At 48.2% G+C, this 12,050-nt stretch overlaps 1 protein-coding gene across 1 annotated transcript in view; it reads right to left on the bottom strand.

Annotated features, from left to right (window-relative positions):
- The window catches only part of GGT5 (gamma-glutamyltransferase 5), a 358,595-nt gene that overhangs the window by 75,104 nt on the left and 271,441 nt on the right, over positions 1 to 12,050 (bottom strand). The window contains exons 9-10 of the mRNA XM_085636046.1: positions 6,622 to 6,719; positions 3,551 to 3,663 (exon numbers count right to left, since the gene is read on the bottom strand). Coding sequence (XP_085492172.1) covers positions 3,551 to 3,663; positions 6,622 to 6,719 — 211 coding nt within the window. The remainder of the gene's footprint in view (positions 1 to 3,550; positions 3,664 to 6,621; positions 6,720 to 12,050) is intronic.

Here is a 12,050-nt window from a genome sequence, read left to right as displayed (position 1 = left end):
CATTGGACCCTCAGAACAACTTTTCAGTACACTCATGGACCTGGGAAGGACTCCAGAAGGACTGCCTTGAACCCCCCCCCCCCCAACCCTCTCCCGCCCAGAGAACTGCCCTGCTGCTTGAGGCCAACTTTGTACCTCAGAGGACTTCCCTGCTGCTACCAGAGGATTGCCTAGCTGCTTGAGACTTGCCTTGAACCACCCCAGAGGACTACCTTGCTGCTTGCAGCTTGTCTTATTGCTTGAACCCAGGACTACCAGAGTGACTGCAAGAGCTAGTTGGCTGGCCTCCTGTGTGAGGTACAGAGACATAACAAGCTTCAGAGACCTTGAACCCTGCACCTGGCCTGTGCTGAAGTGAGTCCTGACTCACCAAGTGGTGCCCCTACAGTCCTGGACCCTTGGAAGTGGTGTAAACAGGACTGGACTGGCCGTAGCGGGGTCCGGGCAATCCCCCGGTGGGCCACACGGGTGGGGGTTGGTTTTGGGCCCCTGGGGGCTGTTTTTGTTACAGGGCCGTTTTTGCAGCGTAGCTGCAAAATCGGCCCTTTAAAAAAATCGTCCGAAACCCGGCCCTGGCAAAGACCTCGGCGGCCCCCCCAAGCCCCGGGGGGGCTGGCCGAGCACTTTGCCAGGGCCGGTTTTGGTTCCGAGTCCGGCCCTAGGTGTAAACTAACTCTAAAAGTTGGGACTTAGAAACATTTTCGCCACAAATTGGCCTGAGAACTGGCAGAAGACTGGGACCTAGCAGCCCGCTGATCTGCCCAAGGTGGTTGTATAACAGAACCACACAGGTGATTACTTTGCATGCCTTAACAATGTAGTCTTTATCACGACCACGTCTTTACCACAAATGCCTTTACCATGCATGCCTTTACAACAAATTTCGTTGTAAAGGCATAATTGTTAAGGGTATATGCAGGGTGAAGGTTACCCCTCAGCCTCCTGCCCGGAGCCCTAAAACAGGGCCCCCAAACATGAAAACGACCCCAACTCCAGCCCTAAAAACACCTCAGCCCCCCACCCTGAGCCCTGAAACCAACCCAGCCCTAAAAACTACCATGACCCGAGCCCTAAAAACACCCCATCCTCCTGCCCTGAGCCCTAAATCCAGCTCCAGCCCTACAAACTACCCTTACCCCCACCCTGAGCCCTAAAACTCGGCCCCAGCCCCAAAAACGACCCCGACCCCAACTCAAAAGACACCTCAGCCCCCTGCCCTGAGCCCTAAAACCAGCCCCAGTCCTAACAACTACCCAGACCCCCCATCCTGAGCCCTAAAAACTGCCCCCTGGCCCTGAAAAGTACCCCAAACCCAACTCTAAAAACAAAACTACTCACCAAGCTGTTCCTTCCATTCTTGACCAGGCACGAAGTCTCCAACACCTCCCATACCCTGCCCACTCACTCTGAATCTAGAGCGCTGACTGCCTTTACCACACATATGCCTTTACCGCCTTTACAGCGGAAATCAATGTAAAGGCATGCGTGGTAAAGGAATATGCGTGGGAAAGGCATATGCGTGGTAAAGCTTGTGTTGAAATGGCTAGCGTTGTTTACCCCGCGTTGTTAATGCTATTTCCCACCCAAGGTGCATCGTCGGTTGCCTGACTCCGCGGTAGCTCCTGCTACATTCTTCTCTGCAGCAGCAAATCTGGTTCAGCGGGACCTCCCAGCGAAGTAAGTGGAGCCCTTGTCAGCTACAACTTGAAGCTCCATCCCGCTTGAGATTTTCGACTTCCTAAAAAGTTGCAAAGTGCGGAGGTAAAAATCTTCACCGCAACTCCATCCACTGGCGACAACGCCTTCCCTTTTCTAATATATCTCTTTTTAACATATGAGAAGTGCAGGTTTAGCTGATAGTAGTGCGTTGTGAGGTTTAAACAACTTACATTCCTGTTACAGTACTTCCGGAGCATGAAGCTATTATAGATTCACATGCTGCAAATATCCTGTCATTTAGTGGTTGGCCTCATAGTTCAATATTGTTTACTCGAAAAATATGAAAATGGTGAGAGCCCATAGGCACAGCCGAAATGACTTACAGCTCAGAAGCCGTCTTCAGATAGAGGCCTTTTTCAGCCAACTGTGGGAAAATATGAGCCTCAGTGAACGCGTTTCCACTCTGCACAGTTCTGAAAATATATTTCTGTTAATTGTTGCATGACACATTGCTCCTGAATCTAAGTGATCTAATACACAATAGATACTATGCATCGGTAGTGCCCCTGGATAGAGGTGGCTCCTTCGCTAAGGCGGAGGAACTTTGCCCCACCTCTTTTAAGTAGTGCGACAAAGGAAAAATTGTTATTATCATTTTATTGTTTCCAGCTTCTTTGCGGGCGGGTGGGGTAGCTCTGCTCCCAGAGTAGGGCAGAGGAAGAGTGGTTTGCCCACTCCAAGTATGCCATGACTGTTTGGCCGGCCCTCTCGGGCTGGTTAATCAGTCATGCGCACTTTGCATGTTCTCCATGCAGGCTGCATTACAGCCTACATGGAGACCATGCCCAGGCCCCTAGTTTCCTTACAAGCACCGAACCACATCGCTCAGACCAATCACAAAACTGCATTGCAGCATTGTGATTGCTCAGGGGAGCCTGGGTGTGCTTTCTGGTTGCTGTTCTGTCGAGTCTGATGGAGGAGAGACAGAGCTGAGACGCAGGACGAGGCAATAAGGTAAGTGTTTTTTGCTTTCCTCCTCTACTCCCCCAACTCCTCGCCTGCCCACCACTCCCGATCCGTGCCGACTGCCACTGCCCCTGGAAGCACCAAACTAATCACCACCCGTTCCTTTATCCCCCACAAAACCAATTGGCTTTGCCAATGTGTATATGTAGCCGTGTGGACAGTTACAGTCACCTGAAGGCTGGTGGTACGACCCTGTGCAAAAATGGTGCTGTTTGTTGTAAGCACTAGTGCAAAACAGGGTGGCAAAATCATTTGTTCTCATTTTTGCCCTAGCACTTGGGTCTAATATAACCCTGTAGAGTCCAGCATTGTATGTGTGCTGGGGGTGTGGTGGCGGTTGAGAGAGAGAGAGAGAGAGAGAAAGAGAAAGAGAGAGAGAGAGAGAGAGAGCTAGAGAGAGAGAGAGAGCAAGAGAGTGTGTGTGTGTGTGCGCACTGGACTGTGTGTGCGTGTGTGTGTTTGGGACCTCATGCACATGAGTGTGGGGGCTCGATGAGGGAACAGAGTGATATGTCCCACAGCTGTACATACACAGCATCCTTGCGTCCTTTAGGACCACCATCACCCTGCTCCAGTTTAGGAAAGAGCTGAAGATTCACATCTTCAAAGAACATTATATGAGGATGTAGGAGCCGTCCTCTTCGGATCCCAGAACAGAACTACGTCTTCTGTCATTTGTAGGTTGTCTCTTTGCCTTTGACCCTGTACATTGCTCCACTGCCTTTTGGCTAGACTTGCGCCCTACAAATAGCGCACACACACATACAGAGTGTCAGAGGGCACTGTTTCAAACCCCGGGGCATTGTGGGACTAGAGAGAGTAAACAGAGTCCATCACACAACAGCAGCTCAACCATTGTACTCACCAAGGCCGTAGCACTGGTTATCATGTCTCCACCAGCGCCACCAATCGCCATCACAGACTTCTTGTCATTGGAGATGAGAATAGAAGGCGTCATGGCGGACGTAGGCCTCTCTCCTGGAAGGATACATTCATATTAGACAGACCACCCTTACTCAGACACGTGCAAACACAGCACTCGTCATGGTCACCGGGTTTGCAGGTTTAACCCATGGTGTGCCGTGGGAAGCTTGAATACATTTCAGGTTCCTTGACTGTGTAAAGGACCTTGGCTTTCATCCTTGTACCTCAATACGGTCATGAAGTACTCAATGACTTGCAATATCCTTATAATATACAGACAGGTGTACTTTATCTCAAATATAATGTCTGTGAATGGAAAAATGTGTGTATGATACGAATGTAAATGATGCGGCGGCGATTTCTTTACGAGGGCGGGGAAGCATCGCTCCCCCACCCGCTGCAAGCCGCGTGGTGTTAAAAAACAAGCATTTGCAATGCAATAGGTCTCGCATTATTAAAGTTTGAGCTATTGGCATTGCTAAATAATGCAACACCAATAGCTCAAACTTTAACCCCTTGAGTGCCCCGCCCTTTCCCCGCCCTGTGCCGGCCCTTTCATTAGCGGGCGGGGTTCATGACGAGATAGTCTCGTCATGGGCACAGCGCAACCGCGGCCCATGACGAGACCATCTCGTCATGGGCACTCAAGAGGTTAATAGGCTCTTAACACCAACAGACTCTGTACCAACCAAGGCACTACATGTCTCTAGTTTCACAGCACCAACCACTTGTTTATAGCATGGCGATCCCAAAAGTCCTGCTACATTAAAAAATTTACCTATCTGATTGCATAGCAAGTGTTATTATTCCCCAACGCAGTTGTACTCCTTGTATAGACTCTCGTAATGCAAGTATATCCCAGTAGCTATAGCCTACCTCACTGTCCTATGTTATAAGCTAAAGAGAGGTGTGTGGGGTTGGTGGGTAATATTCCTATGTAATGAGTGAATATATTGTCATGCTATGTTCATTTAGCACCCTCAGATGGAGCCGCGGTGCCTTCAGGCTGCTTGTACTTATTTTTTAAACTTTTTAATAAAGTGCCAAAGTAGATATTGGATCACAAGTTTGAATAGTGAGTGCTGTGAGGTCCAACACAAACAGTACAATAAATGGTGGTGGAAGGGAACATCACAGTTATGTCTCCTGGAGTAGAACGCTTTTCAGCGAGTCGAGAAGTCAAAATCATGAACGTAACTGGTGCTATGTAAAGCGCTCTGATACCTGATTGGATTCGGGTCAAGTTTGCGCTATATAAAACTCTGCAAAAAAAAATAGGAGGGGCGCTGAATGTCAGGGAGGGGGGGAGGGGACGGGTCTTACGGCGGTGCAGAAAAAAGAACAATCAGGTATAGGAAGAAGGAAAGCTGATGAAGGGCAGTTATGGGAGGTTGGAGAAGTTTTTGAAAAGAAATGAAATGTGAATAAACAAGAGAGGGTCAGTAGTGTGTTGACAAGGGAGAAGAGAGGTGGGGGCAGTGCGATGAGGAGGGCTAGCAGCAGTGCGAGGAGGAAGGGGAGCAGTAGCACGTGGAGGAAAGGGGAAAAGCAGTGCCACTAGGTGTTGGAGAGCAACAAAGGAGACGGTGGGGGGAACAATGGTTAGTCGCGGGGTGAGGGAGCAACAGAGGTGCTTGAGACTGACCAGCTGCACGAAGAGGACGAAATTATTAGCAGAACTTTAAAAACCGTAACATGCTCCTTGGAAAATGCATTTACAGTGAAGAAATTTGTGAACGTGTTTGGGTTAAGGTTTAAGTGAACTTTACGGTACCCTTCAGTGAAGTTACTGGCGTTCTATAAGATAAGAGAGCCAGACTGCAGAAAGAAATAAAACAAACGAAAAGGGCTACAAAGGGACAACGTAGGAACGAGGCAAGTATAAAATAACAAGCAGGAAGTGGGATAAGGGAGGGGGTGGCAAATGGTGAGCACTTTCGCGGCCGCTTTGATGTTCTCAGTGGCCGCGCGGCTCACTGAGAACATCAAAGCGGCCGCAAAATTGATCAGGCAGGCTGACAAATGGTACACGCGCCCGGCGCACATGCACTGTATTTGGAGGCCTGAAAAGCACTAGTCTGCACATCCAAATCCCGCTTACTAAAGCTCTCGCCAGAGCAGCGCCAAAGCGCTGGCTCAGGCGAGACCTAAAAAATGGCACTGAAATGATTTCCTTGCCATTTTATTTCTAACCACGGCGCACCGCAGCCACCAGCCTTCCTCCGAACCAGGGGGCGTGTCCTGACTGGGAACATTAGGCCAACCCACTCCATCCAATCCTGGCACTGCTCTCATGCAGAATGAAAGCAGCTTCTGGATTGGTTAGTGGGGTTCTTCATTCCTCAGGCTTCGGAAGGACAGCGAGGAAGACGTGGAGCCTGCGTTAAGCACAATTTATTTTTATTTCATGAATATAATCTGTAGTGCTTTACTGTTTGTTTTATTTTGGAGATTTTTCAGTGTGATTTTCGTAGTTGCCATGGTAAAGTATGCTACAGTGGTCTAGGGGTGCCTGCGCTATGCATTGGTGGTTTTGTGGGGTGGTTAATTAACGTTTGCAGCATGAAAATGTGGAAACTAGCTCCTTTGACCAATACATCAATATGAGGCGAGAAACAAGAGGTTTCAATTAAATATTAAGCCTATGTTCTTAATTATATGGCCAGGAATTTGCCTTCCCTCGGTGTTTCATGTATTGTGTTTTTCCGCATATGTGTATGGACAGTGTGTGTGTCTGTATTTGTGTGTTTGAGTGTGAATGGTGTTTGAGTGGCATGCGTGTATGCACGTGTTTGCATGTGCCATGTGTATGCAGTACGGGTTTGTTTCCTGTGTGTGCACGTTTTAGCGATGAGCATTTGCAGTTTTCCGTTTGTGTGCATACCGTGGTCGGCATGAACCTCAGTTTTAATTGTGCATGCAGCAGACTCGGGGCATCATGTATGCGGCGTGTGCTGTGTATGTGTTAGTGTATAGCAGGAGCACGCATGTCACTGACACACCAGGCAGTACCTTCACTGATGCGCCCTCTTGTGGACAGTTTGCAGAAATCGGCAAGTTCATTATTAAAAATGATTCCAGTTTGGGGCGAATAAACCGTCGATCCAAACCTAAGAAGAAAGAAATAGAAAAAAGGCTCTTAGAGAGATGGGTCAGTTACCTGCAGAGCCCGAGGGACTGAGTCACAAAGGTTAACTTGCACTATTGTGCAAGCATATGGGGGCATATTATCAAGCCAGGCGATAAAATTATCGCCGCTTTGGCAGCAGAGGCGATAATGGGCTTGATAATATGCTCTATGGAATTCCAATTGAAGCCCATGTTAGATATGAAGGACATCTAACATGGGCTTCAATTGGAATTCCATAGAGCATATTATCAAGCCCATTATCGCCGTTTTAGCGGCAGTTTTCTGCCGCTAAAGCTTGATAATATGCCCCATGATTTTTTTAAATTTACAAAGGAATTTTACGAGTAGTTCTTTACAACTGCACAATCTCCGCACATGAAGGCATAGGCAGTTGTAAAGATACTACCCGTAAAATTGATCTGTGATTTGCAAAAAAGCATTAACTTTCAGGTGCAAAATTATCTTGTTGAACATCTATATATCAGGGGCGTCGCCCATAGGTCAAGACATCCAAATAAGATATATTCACATAAAATTATTCTAAATGGATCTATGTATAAATTTGGTGGTCATCCTGGAAGCAGCCCTCCTGGACCTTCGTTGGACACCATGATGTATGTTGAAAGCACTGCACAGACCACGCGATTGCAAAGGGTGCAACATTCAGTACCACAAATACAGAACTTCATTTTCACCAAATAATATTGTGATTCTTTAACACTTGTAAGTTGAACTTTTAACATCTCCCCCTACACATTAGTCTTGCATCTACTTTTTATTTTTATTTGCATAATTTGTACAGTGCTGCTAAACAAAATACATTAGTGTAAGAGCAATTTTAGGTGTGATGCACAAATGAGTGTCAGACAATCAAAACAGTGGTATGTGATCGAATGTCAACAGATCTAGCCTTGGCATGTATGTATTTAACATTTTTGGAAATATATAAATCAAGCAAAAACAATTTGCCAAAAGTATTAAAAAAATATATACAAATAACAGAAAGGCCTGTAATCCAAGTACAAAATCACTAACACTGAAGTGCAAGCTTTTTCAGACGGATGTCCACATGCAGGGCCCGATCCACAAAGGTAAACTGAGACAAAAGTCTACTTTACAACTTTCAGTATTCACAAAGAGCATTTCCGAGTAGTAAAGTTAGACTTTTGTCTCAGATTAACTTAAGTTTTGGTCCAAAGTTTAAGTGAGACCACACTTTTCGTCTCAGTTAAACTTAAGTCCAAAACTGAAGTTAAACTGAGACAAAAGTCTAACTTTACCACTCGTAAATGCCCTTTGTGAATATCAAAAGTCATAAAGTTAGACTTTCGTCTCAGTTTACCTTTGTGAATCGGGCCCGTGGTTTGGCAAAATGTGTCACTCACAGTGCAAGACAGACCATTGGTGAAGTAGGCTCATCCACTGACCTATTCTGATGCTGTGGTGGGTGGAAGTAAAATGTGAATTACACAATAACAGATCAATAGATGAAGAGGGCTGACTAACACCCTTGCATGTATGTATTTTTATTCGTTTTTTGGGAAACCTCAAGGCTAATAAGAGATCAAAAGCAGCCTCAAGGTCAGACCTAAAAAGGTAAAAGGCGTAAAGCATTAGAGAAGAGTAAACAGAGTCAAAAGACACCCATGTGGTGGACAGTAGCTAGCGCGGTTAACTAAACAGCAACTCCACCCAAAATACAAGGCTGGCGCAGTTCTGTTTATTGCTTGAATCCATTTTAGTCCAAAAGAGTTTGGATGGTTTGGCTCCAGGTCTTAACTCGCTGCAGTTTAGTCGAAACGTACTCAGCTTTTCTTGTCCTATGTGTTGTTTATCTGCTATTGTGTCTAGTGCGATGCTTTCTACGATTCATTCTTCAGATTTGGGTCGGTGCAGAATTATGCACAATCTCACTCCAGTCCAGACCAAGAGAGCTGAAATGGTGCCGTTCCATCTGCTGGTTCAATTGTAAACAATGAATGGATTTGACTCAGGTGCAATTCCCTCTGCCGCACATCCAGGTCTCCTTCTGCCATTCCAGGCAGATACATCTACATTGACCTGCTCATCGAAAGATTTGAATTTAATTCTATGTAGGTGCAGCTACAAGCGCCCGCTCACAGTAATCCAGTCCCCAATTAATTGTTTTTTGTGTGCAGTACCCCTGAGTGCCGGTAGGTGGTGTCGATCAGCTCCACTTAGCGTCGTTTGCACCAGACAAGGCGTGCGTGGTGCCTATATAAGCACTACCTGAGCGCGCTGACGTCATTTTCTTTTTCACAACTTTCCTCGCCAGGATCACAGAGCCATGAAGAACACTGACCACTGTTGTGGAAAACTATGGCCGTGAAAGGGAGCAGCCCTGTCCCTAAAAATTCATGCACAGAGCAGGGAGGAAACTCCAGCACACAGAACTGTTGACATTTTGCGTTCCCGATGGTAATGAAAAGATCTGAACAATGCTTTCCCCACTGCTGAAAGAAACCTTGCACCACCTCCGGATGGAGACACCATTTGTGATCTGCTAGGCATCTTCGCCTGAGTTCGTCCACTCTGACGTTCAGAGAACCTTCCAGATGTTGAACCACCAGAGAAATGTCCTGACTTTCCAGCCATTTCCAGAGACACAGGGTTCCCTGGCAAAGAGTCCATGACCCCAACCCTCCCTGTTCCTTGCAGTACCACATGGTGGTGGTGTTTTCCATGAACACCTGCACTAGCCTTCCCTTGATGGAGGGTAGAAAGGCTTTCAATGCCAGTCGGATAGCACAGAGCTACAAGAAGGTTGATGTGGAGTTCGTATTTTGCCACAGACCACAAGCCTCTGATCTCCACCTTTCCCAGATGACCGTCCCATCCCAGGAGTTACGCATTTGTCACCATTGTCAGATCTGGTTGGGGAAGGGAGAGTGGTCTGCCGCTGAACCAATTGTGATTTGTTAACCGCCACTGCAGATCGTTTGCAATTCCCTCTGAGATCTGGACCATGTTGGAGAGATTTCCCTGATACTGGGCCCACTAGAACTTCACGTCCCACTGCAGAGTCTGCATATGCCATCTGGTATGTGTCAGAAGCAGGATGCAGTAGACCATGAGTCCAAGCAGACTCATAATCAGTCTCACTGAAATCCAGGATAGAGACTGAAACATCGGTATCATAGCCTGAATATCCTGGGCTCACCAATAAGGAGGATCTCAGACGGAGTCAGGTGTGACTTCAGCACATTGATACTGAACCCCAGCGAATGCAGCAGGTCTGCCGATGTATGGAGGTGGGAGACGAAAGCCTGGGGCGAGCCCACCTTCAACAGCCAGTCGTCGAGATAGGGGAAGACTGGCACCCCTGACCTCTGCTGATGAGCTGCAACCATTGCCATCACCTTGGTGAACACCCGAGGGGCGCTGGTAAGGCCATAAGGGAGCACTGTAAACTGAAAGTGCTTGTGGCCCACTGTGAACCGCATGCAACGCCTGTGGGCAGGCAGAATGGGAATGCAAGTCCAACACTACCATCCAGTCTCCTGGGTCTCCCGGTTCCAGGGCAGACAGGTCTTGTGCTAGAGTGAGCCTTGAGGAAGTAATTTAGAGGGTGCAGGTCTACAATAGGACGTAGGCCTCAGTCCTTCTCAGTCACTAGAAAGTAGCAGGAATAGCAACCACAACCTGCTTCTGGCATCGGCACACTCTCTATGGCTCCCTTGGCCAATAGAGCTGTCCCTTCCTGGCGGAGTAGGGACAAATGGTGCTCCATCAGCCAATTGCAAGAAGGTGGTATGGGTGGGGGGGTAGCCCCTCCAGGCAATCTGCAAAACCCATTGGTCCGATGTGATAGACCTCCAGTGTGGCAGATGATGGAGTATCCTGCCTACCATTGGGTGCCCATGATGGTAAGAGGGCAAACGATAAGGGTTTGGAGGCTATGGCTGCTCGGGGGGTGGACTGGCCTGACCTCTGACTACCTGACCCACGCGGTCTGTGGGTACAGCGTCCTCGGCCATGCAGAGGCTGGGAAGCTTGCGCCGTGTGGAGGTTGGGAGTGTATAGACTAGGCTGGAAGCCCCTTCTGTGGCCATGAAAGGAGCGAAAGGTGGATTGAAGGTGGCGAGGGGCCATGAATAGGCCCAAGAACCTCGCTGTAACCCTACTGTCCTTAAAGTGCTCCAGAATTGAATCTGCCTTGTATCTGAAGAGATGGGAGACATCAAAGGGCACGTCCATAAGTGATGCTTGGACATCTCCTGAAAAGCCAGTTGTTCTCAGCCAGGTCTTAAGGCCACTGTCAATGAAACTGCTCTGCCCAGCGAGTCAGTGGTATCCAGTCCACATGGGATCATGAACTTTGCTGCATCTCTCCTGTTGGCAACAGCCTGGGAGAGTATGGCCCAGGCCTCCTTCAGAACAATGGGCAGCATCTGTGCTACTGAATCCCATTGAGCATGGGAGTAATGGCCCAAAAGGCATGTGGTGTTCACGTACCACAGTACCAGGCTGTTGGAAGAAATCATTTACTTTCCTAAGGTGTCCAGCTTCTTGGATTCCCTATCCGGGAGGGCGATAGGGAATGCACCAGGATTTACATTGGAAATAGAGGCTTGAACCACCAAACTCTCTGTGGTATGGTGTTGTCTGAGGAAATTGGGGTCCTGTTCACAGGAGCCCCTGTGCTGGGCTTGGACCAAGTCCCAAGCAAGACATATGTAAGGCCATCATTCAAAGGGAGAAGTTGTTCGTAAGCACCTTCATCAATACATTGGCCTTGACTGCCAGCCAGGGCGATTGAAGGTCCAGGATGTCAGCCGCCCTTCACACCACTATAGCAAATAACGCTTCCTCCACTGTAACCACGGTAGGGGAGACTGACAGTATCTGGAGAAGAGTCCAGTCCAGTGGTCTCCACCAGGTCCTCACACCAGTCCATATTGGGGTCTAAAGCCTGGTATTCCTTAGGGTCCAGCAACCACTTCCATTCCTCCCCAAGTCCTAACCCATAGGAATAGGGCTCAGGCTCCGACATGGAAGGCATGGCTCTAGTCGGTGCCAAAGTCGGCATTAGATGACACCAATGTGGCACCGTGTGGAGTCAGGGATCAGAATGGGGCCGGCAGCGGCACCGGTAGCATTGGCATCAGGACCGATGCCGGGGAAGGTCGAGGTGGTGTGACCGGCGCTGATCTGGATCCATCCATGGATCCAAGGGGCCCGACTGGCATCGGAGCCACTTACATAGAACCAGAAGGATTCCTCATGAACACACATGGCCAAAGGCACACAGGTGGGACAGGCCACTCATATCTGAGGCACATTACCTCAT

This window comes from Triturus cristatus, chromosome 11, assembly GCF_964204655.1.
Source record: "Triturus cristatus chromosome 11, aTriCri1.1, whole genome shotgun sequence".
Classification (NCBI taxonomy): domain Eukaryota; kingdom Metazoa; phylum Chordata; class Amphibia; order Caudata; family Salamandridae; genus Triturus; species Triturus cristatus.
This window is presented reverse-complemented; position numbering and strand designations above follow the sequence as displayed.